The sequence below is a fragment of the Typopeltis vanoorti genome, chromosome 10, assembly GCF_054136105.1.
Source record: "Typopeltis vanoorti isolate ZY-2024b chromosome 10, IOZ_Tvanoo_1.0, whole genome shotgun sequence".
Taxonomy (NCBI): domain Eukaryota; kingdom Metazoa; phylum Arthropoda; class Arachnida; order Uropygi; family Thelyphonidae; genus Typopeltis; species Typopeltis vanoorti.
This window is the reverse complement of record NC_143558.1, coordinates 120116001-120136567: the sequence shown is the minus strand read 5'-3', so window position 1 is coordinate 120136567 and position 20567 is coordinate 120116001. Positions and strand designations below refer to the sequence as shown.

The 20567-nt window shown below is 35.8% G+C and overlaps 1 protein-coding gene across 1 annotated transcript in view; it reads right to left on the bottom strand.

The window, feature by feature from the left end:
- The window catches only part of Dhc64C (dynein heavy chain, cytoplasmic), a 1087706-nt gene that overhangs the window by 808914 nt on the left and 258225 nt on the right, over window positions 1-20567 (bottom strand). Inside the window, exon 25 of the mRNA XM_090398628.1 lies at window positions 11787-11932. Within this exon, the coding sequence (XP_090254754.1) occupies window positions 11787-11932 (146 nt within the window). The remainder of the gene's footprint in view (window positions 1-11786; window positions 11933-20567) is intronic.

The window sequence follows — 20567 nt, the reverse complement described above, 5'->3', positions numbered from 1 at the left end:
TTTCATTGTCTTTGTCTTTTTATTGCTGACCTTCATACCATATCTATTACAACAGTTATTCAATTTAGTCAGAGAATCTTGCAGACTTGTAGTGGATTTATTTAGAAGTATAACATTGTCTGCATAAAGCAAAGAGCTGATATCAACATCTCCAATTCTGATTTCATGTTTAATACCACTTTCCTTCATAATGTGATCCATATAGATAACACTGGCCAACAAAAAAAATTTTTTTTCCTGTTTATTATGATCTGATACTTGTTTTTTACAAATTTGGGTGTGCTGATTTCAAATATCAAACCCATTTTTCTCTATCATGTCAGGTTTTTCCTCTATGGCATTTTCTTTTTGCTAATTTGTACGTTTTTGATAGTTTTAAGGAGGCAGTACTATTTAGAGGATCAAAAAAATCAATTTTTTAATATTATTTTCTGAAAGTATGTACTTTTAAAAATCTGTTACTTTTTATCAAGAAATTCGAAAAATTCCCGAAGATATAGCCTATTATTCAAAGCGGTGCGCAGATCAGAATCGGAGTGCTCACCGCTCTCGCTTGTTAGTAAACGAATAAATGCGTAAGAACCTGCAACGGCACGTACTGGCGCTTTGAATGCGAGAGAGGCCGATAACCGATCTAATACATTTGGGTGATGAAAAGTAGGCGATGACCACTGCTTAAAACAAATGAATGCAATATGCGTCATAGCGGAAAAAGAACAATCGAAATCAGTCAATCGTTAATCGATCGTGAAAGCATGATGAGCACTTATAACGTTTAATAAAGTCTCTGGTTTTTTTTTTTTTGTCTTGTTAATTGCATGTTAGTCGGCAGTGAAGAAAATACATCATGTCTACTACTTGAAAATGTGTCAATAGTGTAGATTCCTTCTGCTACATTTATGGCAGCTTTACTGTTCCCAGTCAAAGGACATATATCACTGATTTCGTTAAGAAATTGTACTTTGCATACTTTGACATAAAACTTGCAGATCAGGACAATTCTTGGGCTCCAAATAAAGTGTGTAAGTCATGTGTAGAAAATTTACGACAGTGGAGCAAGGGAAAATGCCAAAAATTAGCTTTTGGCATTCCAATGATTTGGCGTGAGCCGAAAAATCACGTAGATGATTGCTATTTTTGTTTAGTTCAGACTTCTGGTTATAATAGCTCTCTTGCATTCAAAGTGGCAGTATGTGCCGTTGCAGGTTCTTACGCATTTATTCGTTTACTAACAAGCGAGAGCGGTGAGCACTCCGATTCTGATCTGCGCACCGCTTTGAATAATAGGCTATATCTTCGGGAATTTTTCGAATTTCTTGATAAAAAGTTAGGAACAGATACTTGCAGAAAATAATATTAAAAAATCGATTTTTTTGATCCTCTAAATAGTATTGCCCCCTTAAAACTATCAAAAACTTACAAATTAGCAAAAAGAAAATGCCATAGAGGAAAAACCGAACATGATAGAAAAAAATGGGTTTGATATTTGAAATCAGTACACCCAAATTAGTAAAAAAACAAGTCTCATATAAAAGTCAGCAAAAATTGTGTTGGACTGTGTAATGAATAACAGAAGGCATAATGTACATCCTTGTCAAATTTCAAATCCTCTGTACACTCTGGTGTCCTGCACCAGGGAGAAAACATCACTATCAACAATAACATAGTCAATGAGACTTTTCTTATTCCATGCCTCTTCTCTCCATGTGAATTTGTGCACATTTTTATGTTGGAACATGGTGTTAGTAATAACCAGTCCATGTCCTGAGCAGAAATCCAACAGGTACATGCCATTATTATTAGCTTTGCTCTTTTTCCAAATTTTCATAACACATTTTTGTATGTGTGACAATCACTTCCTACTCTGTGTATTTAGATCCACAACAAGGACCAGCAAATCTGAAAACAAACCCCAACTCAACATCACCAGAGTTAAAGATCAGTACTATCAACATAAGAAGCCTGAATGGCAAAGAAATGGAGTTAGCTGATGAATTAGATAAGTACCAGATCGACATAACATGAGTGACTGAAACAAAAAAGACAAAAACTGGTGAGATCTTTCTGAGCAATAAATACAAAAGGTTATATTCAGGCAATGACAATCAAGGAAAAGAAGGAGTAGCCATAGTATTCAACACAAAATACGAGGCTAATCTTCTGGAATGGGCAGTCAGTCTCAAGTAGAGGAATGTCGGCAAATATGAGAATGGGGAACTGGACAATGAGACTTATTTGTGCCTATAGTTCCACAGAAGGTTCTACTAAGGTAGAAGTAGAGAAATTTTTTGAGGTTTTAGAAAAAGCAACTGACACAATGAAAACGGAAAAGTAGGTCCTTGTTGGGGATCTAAATAGCAGAGTAGGAAATGATTGTGAGACATACAAAAATATTTTCGGAAAACTTGGAGAAAAGAGCAAAGCTAATAATAACGGCAAATATCTGTTGGATTTCTGCTCAGGACATGGACGGGTTATTACTAACACCATGTTCCAACATAAAAATGTGCACAAATTCACATGGAGAGAAAAGGAATAAGAAAAGTCTCATTGACTATGTTATTGTTGATAGTGAGGTTTTCTCCCTTGTGCAATACACAATTTCAAATCCTCTGTACACAAGAGTGTACAGAGGATTTGAAATTGGAAGTGATCACTATTTAGTCTTGAGCAGGATAAAATTGAATTTCATATTGAAAAAAATAACATGTAAGTTATCAAGCGAATAAAAGTTGAGCAACTCTCAGATGTGAACTGTGGACTAAAATATACAAAGAATATTGAAGAAAAAATGAAAGAGTTTGAGAACAGCAACCAGACTTTGGAGATTCAGAGATAAGTCTTGAAGAAAAAACTGATTGATTCAGTCAGAGCATGTGGTGAGGTTGTGTGCAAGGATAGAATAATTAAGTTGGACACATGAAGTTAAAGAGGCAGTGAAGGAAAAGAAGAAAGCATATCAAAAGTTCATGGCAAATAAAACAGTTTGTGCTCATAGAGAATACAGAGACAAATGTAAGAAAGCTAAACACTGTGTAAAACTAGCTAAACAAAAGTCATGGGAGGACTTTGGCAAGAACATAGAAAATAAATATCAAGAAGGTGGCAAAATATTCTGGAGGTTGTTGAAGAAGTTCAGGAATGGGGGAAAGAGTGCTGTAAAAGGAGTTAGAGATGATAAAGGTGACATCAAAACAGGAGAAAAAGATATCCTTGAAGTATGGAGTAATTACTTTGAAAAACTGCAAAATGAAACAAGCAGTGATGACAGCACAGCAGTAAAAAACACTGATTGGGCATGCAGTCAGGAATACATATCCATACTTGAAGTAGAAAAGCCATCAAAGGCTTGAAATGTGGAAAAACAGCAGCAGTAGAAGATATTCGATCAGAAATGCTGAAATATGATGGTATAAGAGTCTTACAATGGCTGCACTGCATAGTTCAGAAAGCCTGGGCAGAGGGACGAATTCCCGATGATTGGAGTAGAGCTCTCATAGTACCCGTTTTATTTCCCTTTTTATATATGGGTACTATGAGAGCTCTTATATATACTTTTATATATGAACATGAGAATTACAGAGGTATTTTCCTACTGAGTGTTCCTGGCAAGATCTATGCAAGTATACTTGAGAAACTGTTGAGAAGAATTGTGGAAGAAAAGCTTAGTGAAAGCTTGACAAGCTGGATTCAGGCCAAATAGAGGCTTTCAGGATCAGATCTTCACTTTACGACAAATAGTCGAAAAAAGCATGGAAATATAACAGAGATCTGTATTTAAGTTTTGTCGATTTGAAAAGACATATGACAAGGTGCCAAGAGAGAAGCTATTTAATACATTACGGTTATATGGTGTCGATGGGGTTTTATATCAAGCAATACTTAGTCTTTATTTGAGTTGTAAGTCAGCAGTTAGAATTGAAGGAAGTACAGGAAGATGGTTTAATGTTGAATCTGATGTGAGACAAGGATGTACATTATCCACTTTGTTATTCATTATCTATATGGATCAAATTATGAAGTGAAAGTGGTATTAAACATGATATCAAAATTGGAGATGTTAACGTCAGTTCTTTGCTTCAAGCAGATGATGTTATACTTCTAAATAAATCCGCTACAAGTCTGCAAGATTCTCTGACTAAATTGAATAGCTGTTGTAATAGATATAGTATGAAGGTCAGCAATAAAAAGACAAAGACAATGAAAATAGGCAGAATCATTGAAAGTGTCAACTTTGTTGTGAATGGAGAACCTGTGGAACAAGTAAAACATTTCACCTACTTAGGCACGATTTTTACTGAAGATGGTAAATTAAATATGGAAATAGACAACAGAATCAGCAAAGCTGGTATGGTGAGAAGTCAATCGAATAAATTCATATGGAATAAGAGAGAAATTAGTCGGAACACTAAATTAGCTGTATACTAGACAGTGTTCAAACCAGTTTTAACTTATGGATCTGAGAGCTGGGTCAGAAGTAAAACACTTGACCAAAGACTAGAGACCGCAGATATGAGAGTCCTGAGAAAGATTATAGGGGTGAACAGATGTCATCAATGGCAATATCATATTAAAAATGAGGATATTAGGAAAGAACTTGACATTGTCAGCATCCAGGAATGCGTTAGCAGAGCTAATCTCAGGTGGTATGGTCACTTAAACAGAATGGGCAAAGAAAGATTAGCAAAACAAGTGTTCTCTGCCAGGTTGGCAGCAAAACAACCCAGAGGAAGACCAAGATATAGGTGGATTGGTACGGTACAAAGTGCCTTATACGATAGAAATATAAGATCTGGTAATGTTGGAGTCTTGACAAGTAACGGACTGATTTGGAAGAAAATTGTAGATAGGAAGTTAGTATGATGTAAATTTTTCATGTAGTACTATCATATCCTGTACACCCCTTGAGGGTACATGGCAGGAATTTGATGATGATGAAAAGGACCAACTTTTCCTTTTTCATTGTGTCAGTAGCTTTCTCTAGAGATTCAAAAAATTCCTCCACTTCTACCTTAGTATAGCCTTCTGTGGGACCATAGGCACATTTAAGCCTCATTGTCTATTTCCCCATTCTGATATTTGCTCAAATCACTGTACTTGACACTGCCTGCCATTCAAGAAGATTAGCCTCGTATTTTGTGTTGAATACTATGGCTACTCCTTTTTCTTGATTGTCATTGCCTTAATATAACATTTTTTGTATTTATTGCCTAGAAAGATCTCACCAGTTTTTGTCTTTTTTGTTTCAATCATCACTAATATATCGATCTGGTACTTATCTAATTCCTCCGCTAGCTCCATTTCTTTGCCATTCAGGCTTCTTATGTTGATAGTACCGATCTTTAACTCTGGTGATGTTGAGTTCAGGTGTGTTTTCAGATTTGTTCCAGTAGCTTACTTTTTGCTGTTTTCCCCCTGGTTCCCTGGCGAAAACAACAAAGTTGTCTAAATGCTGGAAAAAGATAAATTGATTCACCTTGAAGCACGAATGTGAAGTTGCATACCATGAATTAGCTGTCATGATACAAAGAGTAATGGTGATTATTGGCAATATTGAAATCTGAGATGTTAATGGACTTGAGAGATTTCCTGTAATGGATTTTCTTAGAAGTCTAGAGTAAAAGTTTTCTTCCAAAATATGGCATAGAAGAAATATCCAAGTTTACTATATGGTTAGTATATAAACTATGGTTGGTCAGACTAGATCCTTTTTTTGCTCAACTTCTCCCATATGCGCTTGCTTTTTCACTTCAAATCCATGGCCTGTTTGTTAAATGTAAGCTAGACATATGAGCATGGTATTCTATAAAGGGGGGAGGGGACTAAAATGTTCTGATAAACATCTAGAAAAAAAAAATCATGTCTTCTTATATATTCTAAGAGGAAAAAGAACAATTACAATTTGATGAAACATAGGGATTAAAGGGTTTTAAGATATGTATGTTCTTTCATGTGGTTATATCAGTTGCTTTAATATCATTTTTGTTCTAGATGTTTAGCAGAACTTTCCAGCCCTTCCCCATACTCCCAGAAGTTTGTAAAACCTGATGCTATCTTGAGGAGACCTGAGTAGACTGTTAACTGTTTAAGGTTAAAATAGCATAAAATAGGCTTAAATTTCATTCTGATGTTAGGATCTCTGAAAAGAGAAGCAATCCTAATCGATCGACTGCGAATATATGGAAGGGTGTCTGAATCTCTATATCTTTTTTTTTATAAATAACTATTGAGAACAAATAAATTTCAGAGGTCTTGTGGTTCCATCTAAAATTCATCTTCTCTGTAAAGTTAAACATAATAATTTTCTTCATGGTACAGGGTGTGAATGATGCCTAGCTCTTGGGGAGGTTAGTGAAGGAATGAAGCACTGAAAATAATGTCCTTAATATACACCTCTAGAGTGATGCCACTGTCAGGTTTCTGTTTGATGAGAACAGCTAAGAAAGTATGTTTACTATCTTCTAGTTCTAATGTAAAATTAACTGCAAGTCTAAAACAGTTAAGAGAATGAAGAAATAGTTGTAGACTTTGGAGGTCATGTTTCCAAATAATGAATATATCATCTCCACCAAAGCAAATGGTCTCAGAATGATTTTAGCTAGGAATTCCTTTTCAAAATTCTCTATGTAGAGAGATCATCTAACAGAGGAGAGAGAAAGAGAACTGCTTGCTTTTAGTCCAACTGTTGTTTGTTAAAAAATAAACTATTCCATCAAAAGAAATTGAATCAGAGGCAGTGTTTAAAAATTTTAAAATTTTGGAGATCAAAAAATTGTTTGAAACTGATATCTCCCAAAAGATCTCTGATAATGTCCAACATATCATTTACCGGAACATGAGTCAAGAGTGTTACCATGCCAAGACTAGTGAGGAGTTATTAAAGATGATATATCTATTTCTATATATCAGTTTCTAGACAGATGGGTTAAATTCTTGATGTAAGAATCAGAGTAGCTGATGCCACATCATAAAAGACTAGGAAAATGATTTGATAAAGTGTACATTAGAGTGCTGATGTTACGAAGATAAACTTAAGACTAAAGAGAAACCACTCTCCAGTTTATTTGTTCTCAAGTAGTTACTTAAAAAAAAAAAAAAAAAAAAGGTTGACAAGATTTCATTTTCAAATTGTCCCTCTCTTCATAACCAGAACATACAATAATACAGAGAGTCGATCACCCTTTTATCTATTAGCAATTTATCCATTAGGATTGCTTCTCTTTTCAAAGATCATAATACTGGCGTGACTTTCAAGCCTATTCAGGTCTCTCCTATGGAAAGCATCCTTCTGGGAATATACAGAAACCATGCTCTGGTATTCTAGCCTACATTGGACAAACACGCCGTGGATTACAGTGAGAAAGAAAGAATACATGGAAGAAGTTAAGAATAAAAGAAAAAACATCTGGTCTGGCCAGCCATACCTCATGCACTTACCACACAGTTAACTGCGATGTATTTCTTCTTCTTTAACCTGGATAATATTATTCAAACATCTCGAGCTTATAGGCCTTTCACAACCTTAACACTCATCTTTATACCATTCTTCAAAAAAAGTGAGAATCAACTTTAATGGCTAAAATGAAATGATAACCTCTTTCAAAAAGAGATCTTTCACCTTCTCTTTAATAATATCTAAATGAATAATATCTCAAATTAATTCAAATTTGGCTTCCAGCCTTTGCTGACACAACGCATCACAGCCACAGTCTCCACAAACTTTATGAGCTTTGACTTCTACCACATACACAAACCCTTCCAGTAATTAATGTATCTTATATTAAGAATGTTCCTTCTCCTCAATGCACAATGGAAATTACTATAGACTGTCATTATTCCACTATTCTCCAGGTCTAAAAATGTATACAGCACCTTCATTATTCAAACTAATTAATGCCCAATTAATGATGCACTAAACTAGGCTGTCTTTATCCCAAAACAATACTAGTCAAAAAATACAACCTCAAGTAATGTACTCCTCAACATGAAATGCAGAAAGAACTAATAAAACAGATTCTCCACCTATTTTTGTGAAAGATGGGGAAAAAAAAAACTTATATAATAAGCTTAACATAATGCAAATGTTATAATAATTTAACAATCAATCAACCCACAAAAAAAAAAAAAAATAAATAATGCAGTGGACAATATTCCATACTTTCTCACTTGTCTTGAATAAGTATCAAAGCTAATGTTCCAAATATTAAATATTATAATTATTATATTATCATTATTCAGGCCTCCATGAAGTCAAAAGACTCATCGTGGAAGGTCCTTCCTAGGAAACACAGTCTATCATACCACTCCTTGAACTCATTGACCATTCTTGCTCTCACCACTCTATCAGGCAATACATTCCACAGTTCAACCATCCTCCATACCGAGCGGTTAGTCTAGTGGCTATGCGCTTTGCAACCATATGCCTGGGGAAGGAGCGTCCTAGGTTCGATTCCTGTCGACGACGTGTGGAGCTTAAGGCTCTTCCTCAGCCATAGCCAAGTTAGCCAGTCTTGGACATGGACAGTGGGGGTTTTCCCCCCAAGTTTATCTGGTCATCCCGAAAGGAAAACCGGCCCCGTGAACACACACGAATACAGTCAGGAATACTTAAGACAATCCTTCCAGCCATAGGTCTGAATTGTCAAAAATACTTAAGACAATCCCTCCAGCCATAGGTCTGAATTGTCAGGTATGGTGGTCCCGAGCTCGAAAAATAGGGAGGTTTGGCGTGGTGTCACACCTCCCCATAAAAGGGGCTCACGGCCGTTCAATCACCATATGAAATGAATGAATGAATGAATGAACCACCCTCCATGCAAAGAAACCACTCCTCACTCACCCTCTTGCTCACAGCTTCCTTTTGCAACTGGCCCCTTGTCATCGCTCCTTCCTGCTGTTCCACCAAGCAAAAGAACTACCCTGTAACTACCTCTCAGCAGTTTAAAAGTCTCAATCATATCACCTCTTCTCCTTTTATCTACCAAACTCTGCAGTCCACATTCCCTCAGCCGATCCTCATAATTAACATTGTACAGTCCTGAAACCGTCTATTATCTGCCTCTGTAACCTTTCCATAATTAATTTATCCCCTTCAAATCCTGGGGACCAAATTTGAGAACAATAATCTAGTGTGGTCTGATCAGGGTCTTATACAATGGAAACTCTTATCTCTGCAGGTCAGCATCTTTCTCAGTACTGGAGCAATCCTCTGGGTTACCTTCACCACCTTTGCAATATGTTCCCTGAATTTTAGTTTTCTATCAATCATCACCCCCCCCCCCAGATCTCTCGTCTTCCCTACCATCTCCAGTACAGCTCCTCCAATAGAGTATGTAGCCTCCCATCGATGTATCCCAAACTTCAAGACTTTACATTTTGTTGCATTAAACCGACACCCCAATTCATTCGCCCATCTGTCTAGTTTATTCACATCCTCTTGCAGGGCTGCCGCATCTGCACTATTATTAATAACCCTTCCCAGCTTCACATCATTTGCAAACACCTGAATATCACCCTGCAATCCACTGGCAATGTCACTGATATAAAGGTTAAACAATACAAGTCCTAGTACTGAGCCCTGTGGGACCACACTTGTAACCTTCAGCCTCCTTGACACTACCCCACCATACACAACACTCTGATACTTATCAGACAGCCAATCCTGAATCCAGTTGACTAACCTGACATCTAAACCCATGTGCTGCAACTTAAATATTAGCTTATCATGTGGCACCCTGTCAAATGCCTTTGAAAAATCCCAAAAAATGGCAGAATATACCTTTTCCTCATCAACCACTTGTCATGTTAAGGCAATCATGTTAATAAAGCAAGAGCACCCCTTAACAAATCCATGTGGACTCTCACAGATAACATTACCCTCATCTGTCCAACACTGTATATAGTCCCTCACTAATTTCTCCAAGATCATAACAACTACTGATGAAACACAAACTGGTTTATAATTTCACACTTCGGGTCTGCTACCACCCTTATGCAACTATCTTACCCACCTTCCATTCCTGGGGTAGTACCTTTCCCGTAGCAAAATTTTCATCAAAAAGCCAAATCAACAGAGTTGTCAGTTCCTTAGCACATTCTCTCAAAAACCCATGGCGAAATTCCATCTAGTCCCACAGCTTTATTGACATCCAGAATGCTCAGCATTTGAAACACACACTCTACTCTTGTACCTCTAAACCTTGAACCCCCTCCTTCCATTCCTCTACTATTAAAACCTACATCTCCATGATGAAATGTTCCAATAAAGTGTTCATTGAACAATTCCCCTATGTTCTGTGCACAGTCAACCCATTTTTATCCCACGTCATTCTTCCACAATCATTTTTCCTCCCACCAGCCACATAGCTAAAAAATTCCTGAGGATTTTCTTTGGATCTTAGAGTCAATCTTTTCTCATATTCCAGTTTTTCCTTCCTTACCATACTAGTCACTCTCCTGGCCTGAGTCATATTCCTCATGCATCTCTTCTCCACCCCTCTCTGCAGTTCCCATTTGATATTGTTGTCATCCACTTCACACCAAATTCTGTCCTCTTCTTCATTCAGTGAATACAGCTTATTAATGCTGCTAACAAATATTCCTTCACAATTTCCTAAACAGTAATGATATCTCACCCTTCCAATTCCTCCCTCCATGGAACTGCAACAAGTTGATATCCAAGACTATTATAATCACCTGCTTTATAAGTAAACATACATTCCCTTTTCTTTGATACTCCTGCATAGCTATTCATCTTCCAAGTCAAAACCACACAGTCACTCTCTCCAACTTGGGGAAGAGATTCCATCTTAGTTATAATCAGCTCTTCTGATGCTATGACCAAATCAAAAATTCTTGAACACAGTGTTCCTTCTATTACATGTTGCCTAAGACATCTGTCCCTTGAGAATTCTAGAAATTCCATTCCCTTATTACTACCTGCAGTTTCCTCTTCCCAATTTATACAGCTGTAGTTAAAATCTGCCATAACAATCATTCTTCTTGCACTTGCCTAGCTCAACTGCCTAAACATCTCCTGCTCCCTGCCCTCTGTGCTCCTTGGCTTGTAACATCCCACTAAATATTCGGTCTTGCCTACCTCTAATTCACACCATATGCTTTCAAAACTATTAGTGTCACTGCCTTCCAAAGCCTCCACTGTTAGAGGACATAAGTCATCACTTATCATAAGCAGTACTCCTCCAAAGCATTTTCCCTTCCTATTCTGCCAAATAGTGATGTACCCTGCTACTTCTATTCCTGTTATTATATCATCTTCCGTGAACCAAGTCTCAGAGATCCCAATAATCTTTGGCCAGGCTGATGCTATCAACGCCACCAATTCATCTCCTTTATTCCAAATACTCCTGGGATTAGCATAAAGCACAAAAATGTCACTGCTTTTATACTTATCATTATCTCCTCCACACTCCACTGGACTTAGTGTTATCTGATGTCATCCCCCCTTCCCTCAAGCATCCATTCCCACAAGAGGCCACCCCTGCTACCATTCACCCTGGGAATTCTAATTTCCCTGCCGCCATCATTCAAATAGTGCCAAGGAACTACTACAACTAAATGCTAAATACTAAACGCTGTACTGTACTATGTTATAAGCTCTGCTGTAAGCTAATTTACTTACATGAGACTAAGTATAAGCTAAAATATCTATACTAAATAACTAAATACGAAAACTTGTCTTCTTCTCTTTCATCATAATGCATCTGACTCTGACCTCGCCTTCCCAGTAACCCAAAAATAACACAATATAAACCAGTCATATTTACCTTCCTTGGTTGAACAGAAAGCCATGGTTGTTCTTTCATTTGATCAATTAACTCCCAGATTTTTGCTAATTCAGACCAAACTCCTTTCAAATCCTGAAGTTCCTCTAGTGCAACCTGCAGCCGTTCATCACTAGCAGACATAATACCTTAAGAAAAAAGATTTATATAGCATACAAAAAAGAAAATAATTTGAAACCGGTCCATTTATAACATTAATGGTATTACTAAACTATTGCCCCTCCCCTCTCTCTCACACACGCACAGAAAATGAAATTCTTATTTTTTTTCAAATACCGAATGAATGCACAATTTAAAACTATTTTGCTGCCAATTTGAGTTTTATCTGTGCAATACCATCTCAATAAATCTACTTTAAATTTCAGTAAACAGTCAAACTTGGTTATAACTAGCATCACAGCACAGACAAAATTTCATCATTATAACCATTACTCAATATATCAGTGATGAATTAAATCTTATCTGTTATTTTTTTTTTAATTCTCAATAACTCGATAAAAAAAAAAAAAGCAGATTCAAATAAACAAAAGAAGTATTAGAGAGAAAATAATATAATTATATACGGGATATTATTTGTATGAATATTTTTGTATAAACTACAATGCACTTAATATTAAACAAGCAATTTATTTCTCTGTAATTAAAAACAATCAACAAACGTGAAACTAGTCTTTCAATTAGTCTTAATGTTCTTCAATTCTATTCAAGGCAGAAATGGCCAATCTGTCCAAAATAGTAAAGATGACATGAGCAGGGTTTTTGATAGATACCTGGTAAGGAAAGAGGTGGTAATGTATCCTTTTGTTGATGGAAGGAAAAAAGGAGTCTGAGATGGTTTGAGAGAAGTGTATAGATTGAATTTATGAAGAATTGTTGCTCTTTATTCAGAGGTTCCTTTAAGGTAAGATATTGAAATTCTTTTCACATCAGATTGTAGACCAGTCGAAGGTTGAGAATTATCAATTTTTGAATGTAGTTAAATTGGATCCATTACCTATATTAGATCTTTTAATTTTATTCAGTTCATTTAACAAAATGGGATCACAAGAGCAGATCATATGAGCTCTATGTACAAGATAAATTCTTGATAATACCCATTTTTTTTGTGATGAATGATGGTGGGAGGATGAGTAAATGTATGTGCCAGTAAATGTTGGCTTCCGATAAACTAAAAATTCAACATGACCTGTAGGATTACAAATTATGGTATCCAAAAAGTTGGAGTCACGTTCAATAGGAAACTTGATATGCGAGTAAAAATAGTTTCTTTTCTCTAGGAACTAAAGTAATTCTGATTCAGTGTAGGACCAGACTGCAAATTTATCATCAACAAAACATAACCATACATGAGGCTGAGAGAATTTAGTGTCAAAGAATTCATTTTCTGAGTTCATAATCAACTAAAGCTGGTGAGATAGGACTGCCCATTGCTGTCCCTTCTATTTGTATTAACAACTCATTATCCCATGTAAAATAGCATACATTGATGGTAAATTTAAATAGGTTGACAATCTCTGAGTTTTTACAATCTGATTTCTAGGAAATCAGATTGTAAAAACTGAAGTCTCTTATAACAATTCGTTGGTGAATAGGAAGACTACATTAAAAAAGAACCATAATCCCGTTATTTGACAAATGTAGATCTTTTATTTTCTCTTTGAAATAAACTGTTTTTGATATAATATCTCATATGGCCAGTGAGATTCCAAAGATAAGAGAGAAATGTTTTGCTGGTATGTTTTCCTTACATTGAAGTTTTTGAATAAATTCTATATAATTTTTGTTACGTGTAAGTCGAGAAAGTTATTTCAATATGTGTAGTGCACATGTTCCATTAAAGCTATTAATGCTATGTTAGTTTTTAAATCAATCCAGCCAACCACTGTTACCATACAAAATTTTTGCATTCAAATTTCTCAGGAAATTCTTCTTGAGCCCTCAAGATCCAACTTTCTATTGAGAATCCAGCACTTCTTTGTGTAGTGAACCATTGAAGCAAGGCATCAGACATTTGTAAGCTCATACTTATTTTTGTTTGTTATGTTGTTTTCCAGCACCGATATGTAAGCATCTTTATTCTTCCACAATGTCGATATTATTGAAGGGGAAGAAAACTTTTTACACACTTCAACATTTTAGCACCATGTCCTAACTCACGAATAATTGACTTTTTTACAAATGAAGAGACACTTTCTTTTATTAGACATGTTTCTTATGGAAGGGTTTGTTTTTAACTGATTTTCAAGTTGTAGCTGTCTCTGGATAAAGTGAGAGTGGAGGGCCAGAGGCTAAACAATGGAGAGGCAGGTAGTGAGCGTGGTTCCTAATACAAAATTAGGTTATAAACAACTCTATAATCTGATGCTGGTGGTCATAAAAGTTAAGTCACTCGTTTCATTTTTGTCTATTCCAAAAACTGCACATAGTTAACGAAATTTGTACAGATATAATTATCTGTGTAGTACTCTTGTTATAAAAGTGGCAAATGTATTTAATGTGCATAAATTAAAATTATGACTTGTTGCTCATTACAGCTGTGATCTTGTTATTTCTGTGCTTGTTACAACTAAGTTTAACTCTATTTCCGAGATACATGATCATGCAGAAAGACTTGCTCACTAAAATAAAATCTCCTGGTATACCTTCTCATCATCATCATCATCAAATTCCTGACATGTACCCTCAAGGAGCATACAGGGTATGATAGTACTACACGAAAAATTTACATCATTACTAACTTCCTATCTACAATTTTCCTCCAAATCAGTCTGTTACTTATCAAGACTCCAACACCGTCAGATCTTATATATCTATCGTCTAAGGCACTTTGTACCATATCAATCCACCTATATCTTGGTCTTTCTCTGGGTGGTTTTCCTTCCAACCTGGCAGAGAACACTTCTTTGGCTAATCTTTTCTCAGCCATTCTGTTACCATACAACCTGAGATTAGCTCTGTAAGCGGATTCCTGGATGCTGATAATGCCAAGTTCTTTCCTAATATCCTCGTTTTTAATATGATATTGCCATTGATGACATCTGTTCACGCCGCTAATCTTTCTAATGATTCTCATATCTGTGGTCTCTAGTCTTTGTTTGGTCAAGTGTTTTACTTCTGACCCAGCTCTGATCCATAAGTTAAAACTGGTTTGAAAATTGTCTTGCACAGCTAATTTAGTGTTCCAACTAATTTCTCTCTTATTCCATATGAATTTATTCAATTGACTTCCTACCATACCAGCGTTGTTGATTCTGTTGTCTATTTCCATATTTAATTTACCATCTTCATTAAAAATCGTGCTTAAGTAGCTGAAATGTTTTACTTGTTCCACAGGTTCTCCGTTCAAAACACAGTTGACACTTTCAACGATTCTACCTATTTTCATTGTCTTTGTCTTTTTATTGCTGACCTTCATACCATATCTATTACAACAGTTATTCAATTTAGCCGGGGAATCTTGCAAACTTGTAGCGGATTTATTTATAAGTATAACATTGTCCGGATAAAGCAAAGAGCTGACATTAACATCTCCAATTCTGATATCATGTTTAATACCACTTTCCTTCATAATGTGATCCATATAGATAATGAATAACAGAAGGGATAATGTACATCCTTGTCTCATACCAGATTTAACATTAAACCATCTTCCTGTACTTCCTTCAATTCTATCTGCTGACTTGCAACTTAAATAAAGACTAAGTATTGCATGATATAATGCCCCATTGACACCATATAATTATAGTGTATTGAATAACTTCTCTCTTGGCACCTTATCATATGCCTTTTCCAGATCGACAAAACTTAAATACAGATCTTTGTTATATTCCCATGCTTTCTCAACTATTTGTCATAAAGTGAAGATCTGATCCTGACAGCATCTATTTGGCCTGAATCCAGCATGTTCTTCACCAAGCTTTTCTTCCACAATTCTTCTCAACCGTTTCTCAAGTACACTTGCATAGATCTTGCCAGGAACACTCAGCAGGGAAATACCTCTGTAATTCTCACATTCAGTTTTGTTTCCCTTTTTACATATGGGTACTATTAGAGCTCTACTACAATCATCAGGAATTCATCCCTCTGTCAAGGCCTTCTGAACTATGCAGTGCAGTCACTGTAAGACTTTTATATCACCATACTTAAGCATTTCTGATCGAATATCATCTACTCCTGCTGACTTTCCACATTTCAAGCCTTTGATGGCTTTTTCTACTTCAAGTATGGATATGTATCCCTGACTCTATGCCTGTTCAGTGTTTTTTTTACCACTGCTTGTTCCATTTAGCAATTTTTCAAAGTAATTAATCCATACTTCAAGGATATCTTTTTCTTCCATTTTCATGTCACCCTTTATCATCTCTAATTCCTTTTACAGCACTCTTTCCTCCATTTCTAAACTTCTTCAACAACCTCCAGAATATCTTACCATCTTCTTGATATTTATTTTCTATGTTCTTGCCAAAGTCTTCCCATGACTTTTGTTTAACTAGTTTTACACAGTGTTTAGCTTTCTCACATTTGTCTCTGTATTCTCTAGGAGCACAAGCTGACTTATTTGCCAGGAACTTTTGATATGCTTTCTTCTTTTCCTTCACTGCCTCTTTAACTTCCTGTGTCCACCAGGGAGTTCTGATTTTTTTATCCTTGCAGACAACCTCACCACCTGCCTCTCTGGCTGAATCAATCAGGGTTTTCTTCAAGGTTTGCCACTGAATCTCCAAGGTTTGGTTCCTGGTTCTCAAACTCTTTCATTTTTTCTTCAATAATCTTTGTGTATTTTAGTCTACAGTTCACATCTGAGAGCTGCTCAACTTTTATTCGCTTTAAAACTTTCTTACATGTCATTCTTTTCAATATGAAATTCAAGTTTATCCTGTGCAAGCCTAAATAGTGATCACTTCCAATTTCAAATCCTCTGTATACTCCGGTGTCCGCACGAGGGAGAAAAAAATCACTATCAACAATAACATAGTCAATGAGACTTTTCTTATTCCTTGCCTCTTCTCTCCATGTGAATTTGTGCACATTTTTATGTTGGAACATGTTGTTAGTAATAACCAGTCCATGTCCTGAGCAGAAATCCAACAGGTATTTGCCATTATTATTAGCTTTGCTGTTTTCTCCAAATTTTCCCAAAATATTTTTGTATGTCTGACAATCTCTGCTATTTAGATCCCCAACCAGGACCAATTTTTCTTTTTTCATTGTGTCAGTAGCTTTCTGAATACTATGGCTATCCCTTCTTTTCCTCAATTGTCATTGCCTGAATATAACATTTAGTATTTATTGCTCAGAAAGATCTCACCAGTTTGTCTTTTTGTTTCAGTCACCCCTATTATGTCGATCTGGTACTTATCTAATTCCTCAGCTAGCTCCATTTCTTTGCCATTCAGGCTTCTTATGTTGATAGTACCGATCTTTAACTCTGGTGATGTTGAGTTGGGGTGTGCTTTCAGATTTGTTCCAGTAGCTGACTTTTCGCTGTTCGCCCTGGCGAAAACAATGGAGGCCTTGTTTAACCTCGTGACGCCCCAGCCAACATGAAATTTTGTTATGTTGTACCATCACGTTGTATATTGGTTTAAGCCAATAAGAATACAATTTGGTCGGATAAATCCCAAATTGCCAGCCCATCCTCATTCGTTCAGTATCCGGTAGATACCCAACAGGGTGCACCACGAGAAGGTGAGGATTGGACATTAGGTCAGAAGCCCTGGTCGGTTCTCCGCATTCCTTTAAAGGCTATGTGGAAGTCTCCTCTCAGTTATACAGCTTTGATCCTTAAGCACCCCAGTATACCCTCTATCCTTTGCAATTGTTTGACCAGTTGCAAGCCTCTTTGGTTGTATCCAGTGTGTCATTAAAGATGGCTTTCTCCTTTCAGATTTCTCCACCAATGGAGTACAAAGCTCTGTAGGTTCATCCGCTCTCTTCCCTACTTTCTATCCTTTGCAATTGTGTGACCAGTTTCAAGCATCCTCTTTGGTTGTATCCAATGTGTCATTACAGATGGCTTTTCCCTTTCGGATTTCTCCACCAATGGGGTACAAAGCTCTGCAGGTTTAACCACTCTCTTCCCCACTATACATGACTCAGTGACCACATCTTTTCTAGTTTCTCATAACACCCTCATTTCATCTTCACTTGGCAAACCTTGCAGTGCTGAAATGATTTAACTTCAAGAATGATTATCTTCATCCCACTAGAGGAAGTTTAGTTATAATCAATACTACCCAAATGGTCCTATCTTCGATCTCATATCTTTCTAATCCCCAGATTTCTATTCTTAAAATTCTTTTCAGCTTGCTTATACTTCTTACCTTTCCTGGCACATATGCATCTCAGATATGACTTGATTTTTTTTTTATCCTTACCCACATCTTTCACATACTTTTAGATGAATCAATATTTTTCTTCAGTTGGCCTGTGACACTCCCAAGTTGTGTTCATGTTTTTGAATTCTCCTTTTCTTAATATTTATACAGTTAATTCTACATTCACTTGTAAAAGCTATTCAAATTCTTTTTAAAAATATTTCTTGCATATTTTTTATTTTCACTATATTCATTTTTATCCTACTTAAAACTAAGCGATTATCACTTCCAATTTCAAATCCCCTGTATATACTTGTATCCTAAACCAGTGTAAAGACATTACTATCAACAATAATTCATGTTGTCCTTTATGTTGGAATACAGTATTAGTGACTGGTCCATGTTCTGAAAAGAAATCCAGCAGGTAGTTACTATTATCAGCTTTGCCCTCTTCTCCAAGTTTTCCCAAACATTTCTGTATGCTTCAGATTCATTTCCTATACCTGTGCTGTTTATATCTCCAAAAAGGATCAGCTTTTCTTTTCCATTTTCTTTACATCAGTTGCCTTGTCTAAACACCAAGAATTCCTCCACTTAGCAGACTTTATCATCTAATTCTCCATTTTGAAATATGCCCACACATTGAAGAAAATTTCTTACCAATCAAAGTTTATCTTACTGTTTGGTAATGAATAATATCATTACTACTACTACCTTTTCTTTATCACTATTGCCTAAAAATAACATGCTATATTTATGATTTAACAGGATATCACCTGTTTTACTTTTCTTTATTTCAGTTATGTCCATAAAGTGCTAATTGTGTACATGCAGTACTTCTGATTGGATTCCTTTCTGTAGATACTTATTATCTCATCTGAGGCCTCTTATTTTGGAGACCATCTTCAATTGTGCTGATATAACTTATCTTTCACTGTTTGCTCTGTTCCCTGATGTAGAGCCTTGTTTAACTAGGCAAGATCCCAACTAGTGTAAAATTTCATCGTGTCTGTTTCCGGTTTAAATCAATGCAGAATATAATTTGAGTCCTAATAAACTTTAAGGTTAAAAAAGTATTGAAAAAATATTAGTGAGCACATTTAGCCAACAGAATAATAAAAGACAATAATATTAATAAATGACATAAGTACTCCTTGAAAATATAGTGAACTAATAGTTTCATTAAAAAGTAAATGTGAAGAAGACAGAAGTATGAAGGCTAATTTGATTAAACTGTACAGCAGTTGACATGATCCAAATCAGATGATCCAGGATAAAATGCCAGAAGAGTTCTACTTAGAACATCTTGCATTTTTCCTTCCCTTGGTGAAGGGAAAGGAAGGAAAAATTAATCAATGGTCTTCCATGGACAAGAAAATTAATATTGTATAAACCTAGCTATTAGTATCAACAAAACAGCTAATCCTATTGCAATGCTCTATGTAAGAATGTATAATTATAGGATTACCTGTATTTTTCGGTATATTTTTGAAGAAAGATACTGCAACTTCACGAGACGTTTCACGTACTTTTTGGTTAAGAAACTGTTATAATAAATTGATAGTAGATAGAAGTTAATACTAAGTTTCCAATCAAGGGCTTTTACTGCTAATGACAGTGGGGGGGGGGGGGGGGGGGCTAAGATTTCTGCACTTGTCCAATTTTTATTTTTGAGAAATGACTAAAAAGGGTAGAATGAATATTACTTTAAATGTTATTTATTAAGAGAGAAAAAAAATTATCTTGATCTTTTATCCTAAAATTATCATAATAAACTAGTCAACAGTAATTACTTGCATTGTATATATCACTGCAATATGAAAGCAAAATTTCTCGTTTTCCCATTGGTACTCACTGAGATGAACTCTCAGTGAGTGCGTTCAACAGCTGGATAATGGGAAAATTGGAAAACAAGCACATATATTTCTAATACACTATAAATCTGTCATGCACCCTAAAACTAATTTTTCCTTTGCTCATTCTCTTTTTTCATCCTCTTTAAACAACCACCACTGTTACATATCTGACAATAATAATAAATATACTGCTTTAATGACATTTGCTAATGAAATTAAAAACTGCAAAACAAGCTTCATATACCATAAAATGTAAAGGGCATAATATAAACAAAGCTTATTTTAGCTTCTCAATTATTGTCCATAAAATGGCATTCTTGAAGTGCCTTTTACAGATGGCTAGAATGCTGTCAGAGGTACCAGATCCAGTCTATGGGTGAAATGTGGAATATCACACCACACACCAGCCAAATAATCCAATTACATCCCTTGTGCATACTGGTGTTTTGTTATGCACTGACATGGAGAAAGATCTCATGTATTTGGTAGACATCTCTATAGATGTTTTTTTTTCTGCAGTTTCCACTTACCATTTTGATTGTTATACTTCTCTTCAGCAATAAGAAAGTCAATTATGACTCTGATAACAT